General features: G+C 43.2%; 1 protein-coding gene across 3 annotated transcripts in view; it reads right to left on the reverse strand.

The window, feature by feature from the left end:
* The window catches only part of EFTUD2 (elongation factor Tu GTP binding domain containing 2), a 40,960-nt gene that overhangs the window by 13,132 nt on the left and 6,356 nt on the right, over nucleotides 1-21,472 (reverse strand). For 2 of the 3 annotated variants that reach the window (XM_069482719.1, XM_069482716.1), the window contains 9 exons: nucleotides 14,539-14,704; nucleotides 13,276-13,354; nucleotides 11,256-11,331; nucleotides 10,680-10,745; nucleotides 9,877-9,912; nucleotides 8,308-8,398; nucleotides 7,321-7,403; nucleotides 5,133-5,299; nucleotides 2,532-2,656 (listed from right to left, as the gene is read on the reverse strand). In XM_069482719.1, coding sequence (XP_069338820.1) covers nucleotides 2,532-2,656; nucleotides 5,133-5,299; nucleotides 7,321-7,403; nucleotides 8,308-8,398; nucleotides 9,877-9,912; nucleotides 10,680-10,745; nucleotides 11,256-11,331; nucleotides 13,276-13,354; nucleotides 14,539-14,704 — 889 coding nt within the window. The remainder of the gene's footprint in view (nucleotides 1-2,531; nucleotides 2,657-5,132; nucleotides 5,300-7,320; nucleotides 7,404-8,307; nucleotides 8,399-9,876; nucleotides 9,913-10,679; nucleotides 10,746-11,255; nucleotides 11,332-13,275; nucleotides 13,355-14,538; nucleotides 14,705-21,472) is intronic. The other variant, XM_069482718.1, reaches the window with a different exon arrangement.

Raw genomic sequence — 21,472 nt, forward strand, 5'->3', positions numbered from 1 at the left:
CAAAAATGTCTGAACAGGTGGCCCTTCCTGCATTCCATCCTCCCTCTGGTCTTTCATTAGTTTGCAGATAACACCTACCCCAATCTTAAAAAGCTCCTAATTGCCTATAGAATAAGGTTTAAATTCCTTAATCTGGCATGCCAAACTCTCCTCAATGTGGTCCCAACCTAGCCCACCTACCAGCAGTTTTTACTTGAACTTTTCTCCTTGGTGAAAGAGTCTATTGTTACTTGAACAGGCCATGACTAATGCCACCTGCCTCCATTCTTCCTCTTCCAACCTTGCGAGTCTGGAATTCCTGGCTCTCTACTCTCCACTTACCTAAGCCCCATCGCCTTCCCCGACCCTTAGGCCATTGTACCTACCCCTTGCCTCCAAATTCTCTCAGCTCTACCTGCCTATGGCAGCTACCTGGCACTCAGCTCACACTACCACCCTACATTGCCATTCATCACTCTGTGCAACTCTGCCCACCCACTGGATGAAGTTCCTAGAAGTCAGAGATTATTCATCATGACTTGTATTGTATTCTTAGCAAGAGGACATGATATAATTTTGGCAGTATGGTATAAATGGATTCTAGTGCCAACTCTCAGTAAGTTCTGTGACCATGGGCATAGTTTCCCCATAGGTAAAATGAAGGGGAAGGACTCAATGCTTTCCTTCAGTGCTGACTTTCTAGAAGCCCAAACATGGCTTTTCATGATAATGGTGTTGGAGCCCACTCCTGGCTCCTTCATAAATTGACAGTGGGTTCAAAGGATGACTAACAATATCTCCCAAGACTGAGGGCCATTTTCAATCAGAAATTGAATCATCTTTATATTACAATTACAGAAAGGGTCTTGGATTTTGCTTCACATGCTGATACAAAGGGCGCTGAAAAATACATAAACTTCTACTGGAACCCTGTTCAAATGAGTTTCACTTATTGTTCATCTACTCACATCTACCCAGTATATATATATATATATATATATATATATTCCATGTACACTGAAATATGCATCTGATGACAAGAAAATGGTCAGTGATTCAAGGCTGAGTGAAAAACACAGGAAATATACATATACATACACACACACACACACACACACACACATATATATATAGTTGACCCTTGAACAACATGGGTTTGAAGTGTGTGAGTCCACATATGTATGAATTTTCTTCTGCCTCTGCCACCCCTGAGACAGCAAGACCAGCCCTCTTGGTCCTCCTCCTCAGCCTACTCAATGTGGAGATGATGAGGATGAAGACCTTCATGGTGATCTACTTCCACTTAATAAACAGTAAATATATTTTCCCTTCCTTATGATTTTCTTAGTAACATTTTCTTTTCTCTAGCTTACTTTATTGTAAGAATATAGTATATAATACATATAAAATGTGTTAATCAACTATTTATGTTATCAGTAAGGGCTTCAGGTCAACAGTAGGCTATCAGTAGTTAAGCTTTTGCAGACTAAAGTTATATGTGGATTTTCAACTGTGAAGGGAGGTCAGTGCCCCAACCCCCATGTTATTCAAGGGTCAATTGTGTGTGTGTGTTTATGTATATAATATGATCTCATTTATGTAATATAACAAACAGAAAAAGAGGGAACTATCACCAAATGTGACCAGTGGTTATGGTATGGAAGTTACAGGTGAATTTTGACTTTTTAAATTTTACTGTATTTTCTACTTTTCTAAATGAGCATGTATAAAATATTTTTTAAAAAGGACTGAGTTTTAATTGCCCAGTTTTTCACAAGAGCAAAGGGATCCACACCAAGGGTTCGGCAGGACAACCAACCAGCAAGAAGAGACATGCTGGCGTTCCAGTGCCTGCCAGTCGTGAGACCTCTCACATAGCCTGTCTCCCCAGCCCCCAAAATGGGGGTAACAATGACTCCCCTCTAAGTGCAGCATTTGACACGCACACGACTCTCAGTACACTATTCCTGCTGGAATGCGAGGTAACTGGGGAGGCAGGGAGATGGAGAGCCAGGGAGCCCCTTGGGTTGGGAGGCTGGTCCTAGGGATCTGGTGTGGAGGCTCTAGGAACCCATAAAACCATTCCACTGGGCATGCCAACGGAGGCTTGTGCGTGCTGACTGCAAGTCCAAGACGAGTTCTCAGTGAGGCCTGTCACAGTTACGTGTGCACAGATGCGGCTGGAAAGACGGCCAGGAGCGGTAACAGTGAAAGAGCCCACCTCTGAGGAGGATGTCTGAAAAAGTGCTCCGTGGGCACAAATAATTCCTATTTTACGAAATCTGTCTCACTCCAGGAGAGATTTTTATTCCTAAAATGAGCTCCCTATTCTCCCATTTCCTTCTAGTCACTTTTATTTTCCTGTTGTTTAGAAACCACTTGGCCTGCAGCAAGGGTCTAAAGGCCAAAAAGAGCCCCAAATGTGATAACAGGTGATAAAGCGCTCCTCCAGCAGGGTACTCGGACACGAAGCCAAGTTCAGAGCCATTCAGCCGGAAAGGCACACGCGACTCTGGGGAGGCTGGCGAGACAGGCCGCCAGCCAGTGCTTACCGAAGGTGTCGGCGTAGATCTTGGCAAAGGAGCCCAGCGTGAAGCAGATGCTGTACTGGGAGCTGGAGAAGCAGACGTTGCCCAGGAGTGGGGAAAGGATCAGGTTCTCATCAGTGGAATACATGCTGAAACAGAGACATGGTGAGCACAGTGCCAGGCTGTGCAGCAGCCCTGACACACTGCCATCGGGGAGGGCAGGAACTCAGTGGCACAGCCGCTCTCCAGCCCTCCGGAGGGGCTTGCATAAGACACTCAGTTTTGCCAACAGCCTGGTCCAAGGAAGTGACATGATGGAGTTGTTCCCTAATTCCCAGTAACAAGTTGACTTCCCAGAGCTGGGAACATTCTGCACAATCTTGGAAAAGTTAACTGTACCAGACAGACAAGGGGAAACCTGGAGGATACAAAGACCTTGGAACACAGGAAATGAATCGAATCTGATAAGACAGAAATACACTGGAAAGAAATCTCAATTTCACAAATACAAACAGACATGAACACCACTAAAACGAAAAAAGCCACAGAGAGAAAAAGAAGAAAGCAACTCTGCTCTCCATCTCACTGCCCTATTCTGCTTTGGTTGGCTTTGTTTTACAAATTCATGTTAAAACGTTGAATCTTAAAAGCCATGCAGATTTTGGTGGCTGAAGCAGGAGGATCACTAGAGGCCAGGAGTTCAAGAGCAGCCTAAGCAAGAGCGAGAACCCCTGCCATCTCTACAAAAAATAGAAAAATTAGCTGGGTGTGGTGGTGCACACCTGTAGTCCCAGCTACTTGGGAGGCTGAGGCAGGAGGATCACTTGAGCCCAGAGTTTGAGGTTGCAGTGAGCTATGATGATGCCACTGCACTCTAGCCCAGGCAACAGAGTGAGACTCTGTCTAAAAAAAAGAAAAAAAAGAAGCCATGCAGAAGCCACAAGCATCCCTAGTTCACTAACATTTATAAGAAAACCAGTTACAAACAGGGATCAAATAATCCACAACCCTAGCTTTACTGGTACATTATTTTATGGAATTTCCTAATTTAGAAATAAAAACATTGGTTTATAAAGACAGTCCTCTAGCTCACCCCACCCCCAAGTCACGCTTCTGTAGAGGCAACTATCTTAATATTTACCTCCACATTTCTAAATAATATGCTTATGTTGCTTTTTATTCTTTTAGAGACAGAGTCTCACTCTATCATGCAGGCTGGAGTGCGGTGGCACGATCATAGCTCACTGCAGCCTCAAATTCCTGGGCTCAAGTGAAGCAATCCTCCTGCCTCAGCCTCCTGAGTAGCTGGGACTATAGTTGCTGTGTACCACCATGACTGGCTCGTTTTTTTTTTTCAATTTTATTTTAATTTAATTTTTTGTAGAGACAGGGTCTTGCTATGTTGCCCAGGCTGGTCTCAAACTCCTGGCCTTAAGTGATCCCCCTGCCTTGGCCTCCCAAAGTATATGTTACTTTTTCTTATTTAGAGGTTTGAAATGTGACCTCTTGTTACATCAGGTAAAATTTAGCCGAATCCGTATCTTTTTTTGTTTCTAAAAAAAATAAGTTTATCATTTCATTTTTTGGACTCATGTCATGTTGGGCTCTGGTCATTCTCAGTCCGTCCAGAGATGATGTGAGTGAAGACATTCCTACTGAGAATTGGTGCTACAAACTGGGGAGGCTCCTGAAGTTAACTCTGCCTCGAGCCACACAGGAACCCTCAACTGGAGAGGCATTCTTTTAGTAGGATGGCCTCCTCCCAGGTCCATGTAAGGGCCTCAAGAAGTCATCTATATACCCTTCAGCCTGCAGATAAGACTTTTTAAAAATTTTTATCTTTTTAAGAGACAGCATCTCACTTTGTCACCTAGGTTAGAGTGCAGTGGCACAATCATAGCTCACTGCAGCCTCAAACTCCTGGGCTCAAGTAATCCTCCCACCTCGGCCTCCTAAAGTGCTGGGAATACAGGTGTGAGCCACTGTACCTGGTCAAGACTGTCTTTAAGATATATTTCACCTTTGCTTCAAAGCCACTTTGACACTGTATTCTAAGGTATCCTAACCCTCACTCATTAATGTGAGCCCTAAATCTATCTTGCTAAGAAGCAAGTATATCCACAGGAACACAGTAAACGGTTTCTTAATTTCCTTATTCTGTGTCAATAGTAAGATAATAGACAACATTCCTCAGAAATCAGTTGTCTTATGGTAAACACAGAGCCAAGCGTGTTACATCAAATCTCTATTTAATTTCTTGCAACATCCCATTGGGCAAGTACTATTATAATTCATTTTTTTACAGAAGCAGAAACTGAGCTTAAGTAATTTGTCCAACTTACCTGGATGGTATGTGGTGAAGATGAGACTGATTCTAGAACCCATGGTATTGAGCACAATACTAAACTGAAGATGTGTTAAGTTGCAAAAGTTGTTAAAGCACAGAGTTAATGAGGCCAAGTCTGTGGAGTCAATCCCTGTAGAGATCCAGAATATTCCTCTAGCTTTGCCCAACAAGCTTATCAACACATGCCAAGAAATAATCAGTTACTCCCAGAGGTATTCAGGGTTAAAATTAAAAACGAGTCTCTGAGGACAGGAAATCTACTCCCAGGGGCCTCATACCTTATTAATCCATTGACCTCATCCACAATGTGGCGCAGCTTGTAATAAGCATCAGTTGGAGGCAGCTTCAGCTCCAGGATCAGCCGGTCAATCTTGTTGATGCACACAGTGACCGCCAGCCTCTCCTGCACCGCGTGCTTGATCAGCCGCTCTGTGTTCAGCATCACCTGAGAAACACAAGGCTCAGAAGGTGGTCATAAGAACAAAGAATGCGGAAAGTCCAGAGCAAAGCCAAAGAGGACAGTATTTTAAAATATGAAGGCTGAGGGGGAAGAGGACCCGGGGAGATGTTGTTGGGTGGAAGCAGAGAGCACTTTGTCTGAAGGCAGATGCAGGAACTTTAAGAGGACACTTTGCAGGGCTGAGAAATAAACACACGAATGATGATGCTGGGGGTCAGGTTTGTCACTGCTAGAGAAGGAACTAGGAAGGCTAGGAAGGACCTGTGGTGCTGAAATGGGATTGGGGTTGTTAGGATGAACGAATGATTTTTAATATGCAAGTGCAGGAATAGTTACAGATATGTGTGAATGAATATGACCTAGCTGGGCTCAGCGAAAGGGCCTATAAGCAACGAACCCTAGTAGCAACGAGCACTCTCAGATCTTTGTTTCTAAATACCAGTCCCCACTATCAGAAGTCAGAGCTCCTTGAGGATATGGCTGATTCCAGGATTGGGGCAGGGAAAGATATGTACAGAACATTTTGTGCCTGAAAGTAAGGAAATGCAAAGATGAGACATCTCAAAAGGACGAAGGAGCTCTTGCTAGCCAAATCTGGGATAACTAGAGCCCCACAACATGTAAGGATCGTAACGGATTATAACCCACTGAATAAAATAAATATCCATGTGTCCACACTGATAATAAATAAGCAAATGGGGGAGAAGGGAAAGCTCTTCTTTACCATAGAATTCCAACCAATAAATACAGAAGAAATAAGAAGAGTTAGAAAAATTGCCATTTGCAATTATCACAGAAATAAGCCAAGAATCATCAATGGATGATAAAACTGGTAGATAAAAAAACAGAATATATATATATATATAGATTCAAAGTATCTCCCCACAAATTATTTATCACAAAGAGGAAAATGGTAACTTTATACTGGAGAAACCTGGCTGACCCACCTTAAACAAGTAATCAAAGTTAACATCACAAATTATGGGATAAGGTGGCATCATGTATCTTCTGATGGATGGAATAGTAAGAACACACAACTTTACTTATGTAGTGTTCCTGCCAAAAATAACCTGAGATAATCATGAGGAAATGTTAGCCAAACCCAAATTGAAAGATATTCTACAAAATAAATGCCTTGTACTCTTCAAAAGTGCCAATGTCATAAGAGATCCAGAAAGGTTAAGAACAGCTTCAATTCAAAGAGAAATGAAAACCAGAGAGTCATGAAAACTAAATTACTCTGGATTAGGGGAAAAATTCTATAAAGGACATTACTGGTACAATTAGACTGAATAAGGTCTGTAGAAAAAGCTCTTTACAGTAGTATTGTACTAATGTTAAATTCCCTGATTTTTGGTAACTACTGTGGTCATAAAAATTAATGTCCTTATTCTTAGAAAATGCATTCGGAAATATTTACTGTCAAACACTTCAAGGGGAAAACACACACACACATGTACAGAGAGAAAAGTACAAAGCAAATGAGGGCAAGTTCCTTGTACTGTTCTTACAACTTTTAGCTAAGTTTTAAATTTTTCCAAAATGAAGAGTCAATTAAAAAAAAAAATAATAATAATTCTGGCTCCCTCTGCTGGTCATCTCACCAATGACAACACGAGTGAGGTAAGCCAACTCAACCTTTCAATAGAGAAATATTAGACACCGTTTTAACTTCAATCTCTTAGAAAAACTCATTAACATTTAAAATCCATTTATATGAATATACTCTCCTCCCTCCCTTTTATTTACACTTCTCATTTTATCTTTGTGTTTCCTGAATGACAATGAGTCCTATCATTTTGAGCTTCACTGGGCAGGGAGCAAGGAGACCCACGATGAAAATTAATTTTGAACTTCATTTACTGCCCTAATTTCATAGCAATTCTGAGCCGTAATCCCACAGATTTTCATGTTCTCTGGCTCCCAGCTATCTCAGTCTCTGGGCATTGGGGGGTGGGGGGCAAACATAACCGTGGAAGAGGTTCTAAGAGTTGAGTCTGACTCACCCCCTCAGCAGCATCGATGAAAAGGACCACTCCGTCTGAGATACGCAAGCCAGCTGTGACCTCATCAGAAAAATTCACATGTCCTGAAAAGCAGATGCAAAGTAAGTTGCCATTTGGTGCAGGTGAGGCACAACTAACTTGTACAGTGATCAGAGGGGCACTACAAAGCTTGTGCCCAAATATCCCCCAAATATCCCCTTTCCTTCCTTCCTCCGACAGCTCCTTGCAATGTATAAATTCCCCTCAGTAGAGTCACATCCTTGGATTACACTTTTATACAGGAGGCCTCCATGCATAAAAAGAGGGAAGTGTTTTACCCAGGAGGGCGTACTGAATTCGCACTCACACACCACTTAGTCTAATCAGCAGTGAGCAGAGTGCTATGGGACATAAGACAAGCTGGGGACAGAAGAAGGGGCAAAGGCAGGCCTGGAACACCATGTGCTGCCCAAGGGGGACAGGGGCTGAGAGGTATCAGGGCACTGGGCATCTGATAGTGCAATGAAGGAAAATCAGCCAAAATCCCAAATTTTCTAGAGTTTTTAAAAATTCTGCCCCAAGTCGGTCCTTTTCGTAAGAGAAAGAGTCATCCACAGGGCAAGAGGTGCTGTCCCCACAGTAATCTACATGTCCATGAGCCTCCTTCAAAGGCCTGAGCGTACTGAGGCCGGGGACCAGGTCTGACCCACCTTTATCTCCCCAGCAGCTAGCACGGGGCCTGACACAGGTGGGAAATGAATAAATGAATTAGGATTCCCTAAAATATAAATATTCTAAAGGAGAATAAAGAGAAGTAAATAGGAGGCCTGGAGCATGGCTGCTTGCTAATTAACCAAAGGATAGAGTTAAAAATGAAAACTGTCTCAATGAAGGTGAAGGAAATGTAAAAATGAAGATGTCTGTTTTGCTCTTTCTGCTCTGGAAAGTGGGAACACAAATACCCAACAGGACAAGGTTCTGACAGTAAAAAGTCAAAGAATGTCTTACCTGGGGTGTCCATGATATTGAATAGGTAAGATTTTCCTTTGGTATCTGGCAAGACCACCGTCACAGGAGTGCTTTTGATGCCAACACCTCTCTGAAAGGCACAAAGAAACAGTGGTCAAGACTTGTTCCTATGCAAGAGAGGTTCATTCTGCTCTTGGGGCTTGCCAATTACTAGTAAATTACACTAATGCCTCTTCTTGTAGTGGGTTGATTTTTATCTAGGCCTCAACCATCATGACCATGAAATATCTTGGTGCCAGACAGCATTTTGGGGGGGCTTTGGTTCAAATGTAAAAAAATTAAAATGAACAAGCAAGCAAAGCAGTATTAAACCTTAACAGAGAATCCAGGGTCCTAGAATCTTATCCTCCTCACACGTTGGAAACAAAAAAGCTGAGCATTTTAAAAGTAAAAAGAAACAATCTGGGGCATTTTAGGTTTATTTTATTTTATTTTAAAGAAATACTGTAAAAGCTATAATAGGAAATAAATATTTAAAAAACTCCAAACAGTTTGAGGGCAGTGAGCTATGATCAAATTACCACACTCTAGCCTGGGTGACAGAGCAAGATCCTGTCCCCCGCACCCCAAAAAAACCCCACAAAAACGAAACAAAAAACTCCAGACAAACATAGAAATATATTAGCTAACATTCATTGATTGCCTATCACATGCCAGCACTGTTCCAAGGTCCTTCAGTTGACCAAACTTATATAGTTGAGTCTTCCATGTGGTCATTTAGGAAAAAAGGACAGAAAAAAAGAGGACAGGCCAGGTGTGGTGGCTCACACTTGTAATTCTAGCACTTTGGGAGGCCAAAGCAGGAGGACTACTGGAGGCCAGGAGTTTGAGACCAGCCTGAATAAAGTAGAGAGGCCCCATTTCTACAGAAAATTAGTGGGTATGGTGGTGGGTGCCTGTGGTCCCAGCTACTCGGGAGGCTGAGGCAGGAGGATTGCTTGAGCCTAGGAGTTTGAGAGGTGAAGGTTGCAGTGAGCTATGATGATGCCACTGCACTCTAGCCTGGGCAACAGAGCTAGATCCTGTCTCAAAAAAAAAAAAAAAAAAAAAAAAAGAACTAAAGAAGAGAAGGGAAAGACAGGGGTCAGAAGGAAGGGCCAAAGTTCCAAAGGGAAAGACAAAGAGAAGTACAAAGACACAGGAACCCATTCTCAAAGAGAAGCTATTCTTAGAAAGAGATCATCATATGGATGGAGTCATCTTACAGATTTTAAGGATGATGCCATTTTAAAAACCATACTGAGCTTCTGTATTACTTACAGCATAAATGTAGACATCACCTCTTGGTATCTGCCCTATCTGTCCAAATTAAATCCAGTCAAGGACAGGAGGGCCCTCTCCCCCTACACCTTGCCAACCTAGTTCTCTTTGGAGTTACAATCTTGGGATGACTGGGAGAAGCTGGGAGATAAAGCGTGTGGGGCAGTGGGGTACAGAGGGGTGGAGATGGACCAAAGTGCTATCATAAAGGCTTCCCTACATTCCCTAAAAAACCATTACTGGTGGGTCTGGTGTGGGCAACAATCTGATTTCCCAAGGCACACTTACCTCTTGCTCTGTGAAGAGGATGTCAGTATAGCATAGCTGAAAAAAATGAAGTGTCATGACCACCTGAATTCAGACTCCTCTCCCACGAATGAACCATCAATCACTTTCCCTCACCGCCTCCCAGCTCAAGGGTTTCTGTCTAAGCAGGAGAATAGATTAGAGACAGCAGGGTATCCCCACACAATTGCAGACAATGAGACCCTCCCAGCTGGAAATGCTCCTGGATGTGTAGAGGTTTGGGGTTTTTTTGGAGGGGGGGGAGCAGGGGAAGGTCAATGAAGACCAGGTAGAGCTGGAGAGCTAAATCCTATCAAATGCACCAAATTCTCAGAGTGGTAAAAGGAGACACATGCCAGCCTTCATGCCAACATGTCTAAACAGTCAATCTGGCAGAGATTGAACATTTATTGCACTGAGACTTATAGCCACAGTTGGCCTCATTCAAGGGCATTTAAATTTACCATGAAAACAAGATACAATTGTATTATATTTATAGGGCAGGCTATTAATATTATGATGGGAAAAGAATAGAAAATAAAAGTCAGGATATTTCATAACAGAGGAGGGATCCCAAGCACAAAACAGATCATCCAAAAATACTGCAGGTTGATATTCTCATGCTTCTGAGAAAGTTGAAATTATTTTCCTACAGCCTATTAATAGAGATTACAATCATAAAGCCTCACTCTGTAGGCGTCATTATTTATAAAGAGAGTGGGAATGGTGAAGGAAGGGGAAGGAGAGAGACATCCCTACATATTAGGAATGGTTCCTCCTAAACCCTCAGCAGAAGTTCTACTCACATCTTGGTCATAGCGCTTTCTGATTTCTGGGTGAGTCTGCTCGATTAAACAATCTACAAAACACGTCTGAAAGGGAAGAGATGGTTAAGACCTGCCAACCACAGAGGAAAATTTCCTGTGCCCATCCCCCAGCTCCCAATGCACCATGTAATTTAGGAATAAGGAGACGAAGAGGAGAGCAAGGAGGATGATGGGACAGCAAAGTATTAACGCTGAAGCCACAGGATTATTTTCAAATGAAAGATGAAATCTTTCTTGGACAAGCATCCACCAGGAAATGAAAACTTATAAAAATCAGAGTGAGGCTCAATTTCCCTTCTTCTGTCCAGATGTAGACACAAGGCTCAGGCATACAAGTGGCTTTAGAAACAGCCTCCACATGTCGCTCAGGAAAAGCTACAATTTCACAGCAAGGTTTTATAATAGGCATGGAGGCTCCCTCCCACCCCGAGTCAGGAAGTCAGGAAGTTTAGCCTTACGATCTCAAACCTCAACTTCTGTGACTCTTAACATGAGTCCCAGACATGAGCAGGAACAAAGAGAACTCCTGTTCCAAGTAGCCAAAAGTTCTCTTACCTTGCCATGGTGGAGATGGCCACAAAGGGTCACATTTCTGATGAGCTCCGAGTTATCCATCAGGTCCGCCAAGAAACTGAAAGGAGAAAAGAAAAGAGAAAAGGGACTTTGGCAAAAGCTTTCAAATGGGGAGTGGTTCAAAAGCATTTCGGGTATTTTCAGCCAGGAACAACAGACCAACTGGAGAATGCTCAGAGACAGACAGGAATGTCTGTGTCTACACAGCTCTGGCTTTGGGAATGGAACAGACTTACCCATGAAGTAACGAAACCATGTGAATGAAATATCATGGGAGTAAAATAATGGGAGTAAAAAAGAAAAGAAAAAACATAATACGTGAACTAACACATATACATGAGTACTATCCCTTTAAAAATCTTCAGTCTGTACTTATATTCCATTGATGCCCAGGGGGTTTAAAATCACTTTGGGAGCTTCTGTTGAAATTGTTGTTGAAGGCATTCAAGAAAACCCCATCTCGGCTAGGCGCAGTGGCTCATGCCTGTAATCCTAGCACTCTGGGAAGCTGAGGCAGGAAGATCGCTTGAGCTCAGGAGTTCCAGACCAGCCTGAGCAAGAGTGAGACCCCCATCTCTACTAAAAATACAAAAATTAGCCATGCGTGGTGGTGCGTGCCTATAGTCGCAGCTACTTGGGAGGCTGAAGCAGGAGATCGCTTGAGCCCAGGAGTTTGAGGTTGCAGTGACCTACGATGATGCCACTGCACTCTACCTAGGGCGACAGAGTAAGACTCTGTCTCAAAAAAAAAAAAAAAAAAAAGAAGAAGAAGAAAAGCAAAGCAAAGCAAAAGAAAACCCCCATCTTGTTAACAACATTGAGTCTAGAGGACTTCCATCTTGATAATAACCAATACTGTCCTTCTCACTCATCAGCCACATTACTTATGGCAGGTAGCCCTTGGATAGCTCGGGCTCTTCACAAAAATCAAGTCCACTCTCAAAGATTGGAGATTTCAAAAGTCACCACTGAGAACGCAAAGGAATATGAAGCAAATTCTACAGACAACTGAAAAGTTGTTTCAAAAATGTCTGAACAGGCCGGGCGCGGTGGCTCACACCTATAATCCTAGCACTCTGGGAGGCCAAGGCGGGCAGATCATTTGAGCTCAGGAGTTCGAAACCAGCCTAAGCAAGAGCGAGACCCCGTCTCTACTAAAAAATAGAAAGAAATCTGCTGGACAACTAAAAATATATAGAAAAAATTAGCTGGGCATGGTGGCACATGCCTGTAGTCCCAGCTACCTGGGAGGCTGAGGCAGAAGGATTGCTTGAGCCCAGGAGTTTGAGGTTGCTGTGAGCTAGGCTGACGCCACGGCACTCTAGCCAGGGTGACAGAGTGGGACTCTGCCTCAAAAAATAAATAAATAAAAACAAACAAACAAACAAAAAAATGTCTGAATGATGGCAGATGAGCTGACCATTTCAGAAGGGACCCTGCTCTTTTGGACATACAAGAGGTCAACAAGAGGTTTGTTTTAGAGACAAACAAAAAAGTTTCGTTATCTAATCACGAGTCACAAGCACTTTAATACATGAGGGCCTCACAAGTGCATTTTGCCAGTAAAAATGTTTTCAAAAACAGTTTGCAGTGTGAAGAGTCTAAATGATGCCATACATATATCCACCTACTTGTGCTCTCCTTTTCAAAATAAAGAGATGATACGGTCCTAAAGGTACTCAGCTGTCTTCCTGAGTCAAAACAGGCTCTGGTGGACCTGACACTGATAATTAATACCCAGTTCTGTCTCAAAGGCTGGCTTCCAATACCAAACTAAAGGTCTGGAAGAAGACAAAACAGCTAAGACCTGGATGAGCACCAAGAGACAAGTCAACAGAGCCTAAATATCCCAGCAGCCATATACGATAAAGGGGAATTGTGGAGAGATTTTTGCTGCCACAATCCACCAGCTACTTCAACTACAAACCACTTCCTACCTCCATGGAAAGATGAACCCACACACACTACCTCTGCAGAGAAGCTGAGAAACCTTATAACTTACTCCATTTCATATACTGTGACGGGTAATGTCTGCTCCATCAGAGTGAATTTCTTCGTTTTCACTGGCTTAATAATGGGTTCTAGAAGGAAAAAAAAAAGGAAGTGATGTGTAGGTAGGTATAAAACAAAAATACAGAGCCCTATTCCATTAGACTGAGCTTTCAGAATGTATCATGCATGCCATCAATTTATTTTATTCTCAAGGATCACTCATGTTGAGAAAGTTCTGGAAATACTGTTTGGCATGAAGGATCTTGACCTGAACCAAGGCATTTGAACTTCATTTTGTGGAAAGGTGGAAGGGAGGGAGAATGGATATAGGTTAAGATCAAGTCAGTTCAAAATCTCTCCTTGCATTTATAAGATGCAATTACTTTCTAGAAGATCAATGAAAACTATTAAGAAACGGACAATAAGCATTGTAAGGACTGGTTAAAAGGGCAGGAATTATTTGGACGGAAAAACCTATCAGACCACAGGGAAAACTTACTAACAATCTTCATGTGCCTAAACAGATACAGATAAAGTAATAACTTATTTGCTTAGTAATAGGAGCTTTATTGAATATCAAAACAGGATTAACTAAATTACAACCTAGAAACGGCACCTGAAAATAGTAAAGGAAAACTGATCTGGGCCGGGCGTGGTGGCTCACACCTGTAATCCTAGCACTCTGGGAGGCCGAGGCGGGTGGATCGCTCAAGGTCAGGAGTTTGAGACCAGCCTGAGCAATAGCGAGACCCCATCTCTACTAAAAATAGAAAGAAATTATCTGGCCAACTAAAATATATGTAGAAAAAATTAGCCGGGCATGGTGGTGCATGCCTGTAGTCCCAGCTACTCAGGAGGCTGAGGCAGTAGGATCGCTTGAGCCCAGGAGTTTGAGGTTGCTGTGAGCTAGGCTGACGCCACGGCACTCACTCTAGCCAGGGCAACAAAGCGACACTCTGTCTCAAAAAAAAAAAAAAAAAGAAAACTGATCTATTCATTCACTAAACTTCTGGGTTTTTTGTTTTTTTTTTTGAGAGACAGGGTCTCACTCTGTCGCCTAGACTGGAGGGCAGTGGCTCAATCATAGCTCACTATAATCTCAAACTCCCAGGTTCAAGCGATCCTTCTGCCCCAGTCTCCTGAGTAGCTGGGACCACAGGTGCATACTACTGCGCCTGGCTTCACTGAACTTTTTTAACATCTGCTGACGGCTATGGGATGAAGTTTTCAGGTTTCAATTTCACCTGTCACAACTTAGCTCATCCTGACTTACCTGTGAGAGGCTGTGTGTCTTCCTCCTGAACTATGGTCTCCACCTCAGGACCGTACACCTCCTCGGCTGTTGGGTAGTACTTCTTGTCCTCATGCAGCACCACTTCCATCCCAGGGTGATCATCATCATGATCACCTATGTCATCATCGTCGTCATCATCATCCATCTGCAAGAAAGAGAGGAAAGGAGGATGAAGAGGCACACACTTCTGCTTAATGACTGACTACCTTACATGAGTAAGGGCACTGACTTCACGTGCTAGACAGCACCTTATTTTGAGTTCTGTGCCCATGGGGCAAGATCCTTCACAAACAGACGACTGTAAGCCAAGGCTACAGACAGCTCTCCTGACTCAAACTTGCCCCTTCCTGGATGTGACCACTGGTTACAAGTGGATTGAGACTGGAGAAAACAAATGGCTCATCGCACCCGTTAGGGGAAAAAAACAACTTTCTCCAAGGGTAAAAAGCAGGAGCCTGAGGTAGGAACCACGAAAAAGTTCACACTTTTGTGTGACAGATAATACCAGGTGTTGGTGAGGATGTGGAGAAACTGGAACTTTATACATTGCTAGTGGGAGAATGGTGCAGCTGCTTTGGAAAACAGTTTGGTAGTTCCTGGAAATGTTAAACACAGAGTTACACATAACCCATCGAGTCCACCCCTAAGTATATACCCAAGACAAACGAAAACTTAAAGCTACACAAAAATTTGCACATGAATGTTATTGGCAGCAATATTTATAGTAGTCAAAGAGTGGAAACAACCCAAATGTCGATCAACTGATGAATGGATAAATAAAATGTGGTGCATCCATACAACAAAATATTATCTGGCAATGACAAGAAACGTAATACATATATACGCTGTATGTATACACACGCTACAACACAGATGAACCTTGAAAACATGATGCCAAGTGACATAAGTCAGACACGAAAGGCCGCTTATTATATGATTCCATTTATATGACAATGTCCAGAAAAGACAATGTCCAGAAAAGCAGATTGCCTAGGGCGGGGGTGGGAGGGTGGAGGTGAGGGTCAGTGGGAGGGCAATGGTTAATGGGTGGGGGGCTTCTTTTTGGGATGATAAAAATGGCACTATGTGCCAGGCACTGTTCTAGGTGTTGGTAATACAACAATGAAAAAAAAAAGGTAATGACGTTTGAGTAACAATCTGAAGGAAGAGAGAAACCTCTACAAGTACCTGGGGAAGAGCATTCTAGTTGGCTAACACAGCAAACAAACGCAAAGGCCCAGAGCCAAGAGCATGTAGCAACTTTGAGAACTAGCAAGGAGACCAACACAGTGAGAATGGAGCAAATGATGGGGAGAACAGTAAGCTGAGATCACATGGGAGGTAAACACACAGGATCTTCTGGATCATGCTAAGTCATCTGGCTTTACTATTTTTTTTTTTGGGACAGAGTCTTGCTCCGTTGCCTGGGCTAGAGTGCAGTGGTGCCCTCATAGCTCACTGTGACCTCAGACTCCTAGGCTTAAGTGATCCACCGGCCTCAGCTTCCCAAGTGGCTGGGACTACAGGTGCATGTCACCACACCCAGCTAATTTTTCTGTTTTTTTCTGTAAAGATGGGGTCTCGCTCTTGCTCAGGCTGGTCTCAAACTACTGACCTCAAGCGATCTCGCCTCAGCCTCCCAGAGCGCTAGGATTACAGGCGTGAGCCACTCTGCCCTGCCTCCTACTTTTACTCTAGGGCAGTGGTTCTCAACCAGGGGTGATTTTGCCCCCCAAGGAACATTTGACAATGCCTGCAGACAGTTTTGGTTGCCACAACTTGGCAGGGCAGTTGTGCCATTACCCTCATTAGCATCCAGGAGGTAGAGGCCAGGGATGCTGCTAAACATCCTACAATGCACAGAACCTCCAACAAAGAGAATTAACTGGTCCCAAATGTCAATGGTGATAAAGTTAAGAAACTTTGGATGTGAGGGCGATCTGGCTGTGACATCTGTCACCTCACTGATCGCCAGGGTTGACTTGGCTGATCTGGCTAGCTAGGCGGGTGTGCCCTTCCTCCCTCACTGCTCCATGTGTGCCCTCCTGAAGCTGCGGGCTCAGTCGAAGAGGACGACCTTCCCCGATAGAGGAGGACTGTTCTTCAGTCAAGGGTATATGAGTAGCTGCGCTCCCCTGCTAGAACCTCCAAACAAGCGCTCAAGAAACCCCTGCACCAGGGGTTTGAGCAGAGGAGTGATATGATTGGACTTGTGTTTTAAAAGAACAACTCTGGTCCCTATGCTGAGAATATACTGGAAGGAAGATTAGTTAGGAGGCTAATAATTCAGAAAAAAGAAGACAGTGGTGGTGGCTTGGACCAGAGTAGGATCTGTGAAGGTGGTGAGGAAAGGGTGAATTCTGGAAATATTTTGAAGGTGTTTTCTAATGAATTGAAAGAAGGTGTGAGAAGAAAAAGAAGAGGCAAGGTGTTTGACCTGAGCAACTGGAGAATGGCACTGTCTTCACTGAGACGAGGAATGAGGAAGACTATAAGAGTAGGTGGTGGCAGGGAGAAGCTCAGTAGTTAGGTTTTAGTTAAGTTTGAGATTTCCTATTAGACATCAAGTAGAGATGCCATGCATGAAGTTGGACATACAAACCTGAGGTTGGAAAGAAAGGTCCAGCTTGGAGATACGAACCTGAGCATCCTCATGAACAGAAGTTATTTGATGGACGGGATGAGCTCACCATGGGAGTAAACGTACATAGAGAAGAGGTATAAGGAATGGAGCCCTGGGGCCTGTTGACGTTTGGAGGTCAGGGAATGAAGGAGGAACCAGCAGCAAAGGCTGAGAAGGGATGGCCAGTGACGAGGAAAGCCAGGGGGTTCTCCGAAAGCTGAGGAAAGAGTTTTTTAAAGAGGAGGGAATGCTCAGCTGGGTCAGATGCCGCAGGCAGGGCAAGTAAGATGACAGCTGGGAACCGACCTTTGGATTTGGCGGGGCAGTGGCCTCTGGTGATCTTGGTAAGAACAGGCTGTGTGGAGTGGGAGAGGCAAAAGGATGGAAGTGAGTTTGGGAGAAAATAGGAAGAGAGGATTTGGAGACAGTGAGTATCAATAACTCTTAGGAGATGTGCTGCACTGGGAAGCAGGGAAAATGGGAGGTAACTAAAAGGGGGTGTGGTCAAGAGAGGGTTTAAGATGAAATAACAGCATGTCTGGGCGCTGATGGGGTTGATCCAGCAGACAGGGAAAGCTGATGATGCAGGAGAGAGAGGGGAGAATTGCTGGGTAAAGGTCTTGAGTGGTGAGAAGATGTGGGATCTTGTTTCTAGTAAACAGAAACATTAACAAATCATCCATAAGAGCAGAAGTGAAGGCATCGTATAAGGGTACAGATGCAGGCAGGTGGGTAGATGTAGTGGTGGGCACTTGTTTTCCTTCACACAAATTCCCGCATGCCAACCTCTTCCTTAAAAAGAACACAAAACCCTCCAGTGGTGAGACTGGCTGTCTCCTACCATCTTTACACTCTACTTCTAGTAAAGTGGCCTAAGATTACATCAGCTCTTTTGGCAATCATATATATCATACACTTAGTGGTGGCTCCAAAATAGCTATCAAGCCAGTTTTCTCTGCCCCATACTGCTGAATACATTATGAATCCGATAATAATTACAGGATTTTATGTAATAATTTCTGACTGCCTGTAATTACCTCTACCTGCGCATCCGGACAGTAGCTCAAACTCAACATGTCTAAAATAAAACTAAACAAGCATCCTTTTATCATTGCCTTTTGTGTGTAAATAACCAGTGTTCCTCTGGACATTCCAGCTCCCAAAGGTCCCAGCATTTTGTTTTGACCATGTCAGCCTTTACTCTCAGCTCTCCACTCAAATCCCTATACTGTGTGGCCCCACTGCCTCTGCTTCACACCCACAGCTGTCCTCCAGGGGCTGTGCTTTGGGGATTTGGAGGACAAATCATTCCTGCTTGACACACAACCTCTGGGCCCTGCTCACTGCATCCCTTCTGTGTAGAATGGACAACCTTCTTTCCTGTCTTCATTATCAAAATCCTATGCATCTCTTTACTCTCATATACCACAATAAAATATTTAAAAATAAATCTATGCATCTCATGTGGACTAAGAAGATATAGAATCTTCATTCTGCTGGAAGGAAGATAGACTAGTGCAGTCATTCTGAAGAGCAATCTGAAAGCCCTTAGTACAAATATACTAACTCAGTATAAACGCAGTAAGTACACACGCACACTCCCCAAATCAGCAGCTCTGCTCTTAGGAACACAATTCAAAGAAATTTTCACATGGTCCATCAAGGAATACATTTGAGAAATTTCATCACAGTATTATTTGTGGCAAGGGAAGGCTGGGGGCCAGTAACCTGGGTGTCCAAGACTAAGAGAGGGATGCCACTAGGGTGAACTGAGCAGCAGTCAGATGCCACAGGTGAGACATACACACAGCAATAGGGACAGACCCTAAGATGCACCACTCATCATGACGCTGAGAGGGAAAGGGAACAAAATGATGCAGATAAAATACCACTGACTTAAATTTAAAATACATTCCCACAATGCAACTATACACATTTCATAACTCATACAAACAAAAAGAAACATACAAAAATAAGAAAGATTACTAAGGTGGCAGGTATGGGAATGAGATAAATAGGAAATAAATTAATTAAATAATAACAGAGCCTTGCACGGCAATGATACTAAGTAGCATGAACTAGGCCGGGCACAGTGGCTCACGCCTGTAATTCTAGCACTCTGGGAGGCCGAAGTGGGCGAATCATTTGAGCTCAGGAGTTCGAGACTAGCCTGAGCAAGAGCGAGACCCCGTCTCTACTAAAAAATAGAAAGAAATTAGCTGGACATCTAAAAATATAGAAAAAATTAGCCGGGCATGGTGGCACATGCCTGTAGTCCCAGCTACTCAGGAGGCTGAGGCAGAAGGATCATTTAAGCCCAGGAGTTTGAGGTTGCTGTGAGCCAGGCTGACACCACAGCACTCTAATCCAGGCAACAGAGTTCGACTCTGTCTCAAAAAAAAAAAAAAAAAAAAAAAAGTAGCATGAACTAAAAGAGTATGATTAACTCAACTGCCTTTAATGAGGTAAAAACGTTCACACACCACCTCACCACTCTTTTTTTTTTTTTTTTTGGTATTATTTCGCTAACAACTTTATTGAGATAGAATTCACATTCCATACAACTCACCCATTTTAAGTGCACAATTTAATGGTTTTTAGTATATTCAGAATTGTGCAACCATCACCACAATTTTTAGATCACTTTCATCACCCCAAAAAGAAACTGTGTACCCTTCAGCTACTACTTCCCAACCAATCATTCCACTTTCTGTCTCTACAGATGCCCATCGATTCTTTGGGTCCACTTCTAATGTCACTTCCTCAGATACTTTCTTGGTCATCCCAGCCAGGAATGATTCCTCCTCACATACTATTCCTATAGCACTAAGCTAATATCGCTTAAATGGCACTTGTCCTTCCCTGCTTCATATTATAAATACCTGTATCTCATCTTCCTTGATAAGCAGTAGGTTCCCAGAAGGCAGGGGCTGTGCCTCAGCTCTCTCTGTATCAAGTTTCCCTGCACATAGTAAGTGCTCTATAGATATTTTTTTTTTTGAGACAGGGTCTCACTCTGTTGCCCAGGCTAGAGTGTAGTGGTGTAATCATAGCTCACTGCAGCCTCAAACTTCTGGGCTCAAGTGATCGTCCTGCCTCAGCCTCCCAAGTAGGTGGGACTACAGGCATCCACCACCACACCTGGCTAATTTTTCTTGTTTTTTCGTAGAGATGAGGTATTGCTATGTTGCCCAGGCTGGTCTGGAACTCCAGGCCTCAATCGATCCTCTCGCCTTGGCCTCCCATAGTGCTGGGATTACAGGTATAAGCCACCATACCTGGCCTATAAATATTTAATGAAAGAATGAATTACTGAGTTTGTAGTCCAGAATTCAGATTTGTTGGGATCACTTTGAATTTAGATTCTGCTATCCAATATATAAGCTTTATGTCATGTGCAAATTTTATAAACCTCTGTTCTCTATCTTTACCCAAGTCATTGACAAAAAGGTAGAAAAGAGCCTTTTCAGGACCAAGCACAGATACCTAGGGCATGTCATGTTACATCACAAGAGCTCTGGTGGTGACCCATTAATCAACACTCTTTGGGCCCCACTGTTCAATGAGCTGTGACCTACCCTAATTGTATTATGACTCAGGCCATGTTATTTTCACAAGGACATCATGAGTTACAGAGGTTAACTTGGGAAGGGGAGTGAACTAGAACATGGATGAAAGAAGACTTTTCTATCCATATAGTTTGAATGAGAATGTACTTGTGAATTACTTACATAATAAAAAATACCTCTTTAAAACAATATTGTTGGCCGGGCGCGGTGGCTCACGCCTGTAATCCTAGCACTCTGGGAGGCCGAGATGGACGGATCGTTTGAGCTCAGGAGTTCGAGACCAGCCTGAGCAAGAGCGAGACCCCATCTCTACTAAAAATAGAAAGAAATTATATGGACAGCTAAAAATATATATAGAAAAAATTAGCCGGGCATGGTGGTGCATGCCTGTAGTCCCAGCTACTCCGGAGGCTGAGACAGGAGGATCGATTGAGCTCAGGAGTTTGAGGTTGCTGTGAGCTAGGCTGACGCCACGGCACTCACTCTAGTCTGGGCAACAGAGTGAGACTCTGTCTCAAAAAAAAAAAAAAAAAAAAAGAACATAACTTTTAAAAAAAAGAAAAGAAAAAAAAACACAATATTGTTTTAAAAAGTGGTTTATAAGACATCAATAAAAAACTTCCAATATCTTGCCCAAATCTAGATACATCATTCATGTCCACAGCATACCCCTGAACTGTATCTCCCATCCAGGTACTAACCAGGCCTGACCCTGCTTAGC

This window comes from Eulemur rufifrons, chromosome 9 (assembly GCF_041146395.1).
Source record: "Eulemur rufifrons isolate Redbay chromosome 9, OSU_ERuf_1, whole genome shotgun sequence".
Taxonomy (NCBI): domain Eukaryota; kingdom Metazoa; phylum Chordata; class Mammalia; order Primates; family Lemuridae; genus Eulemur; species Eulemur rufifrons.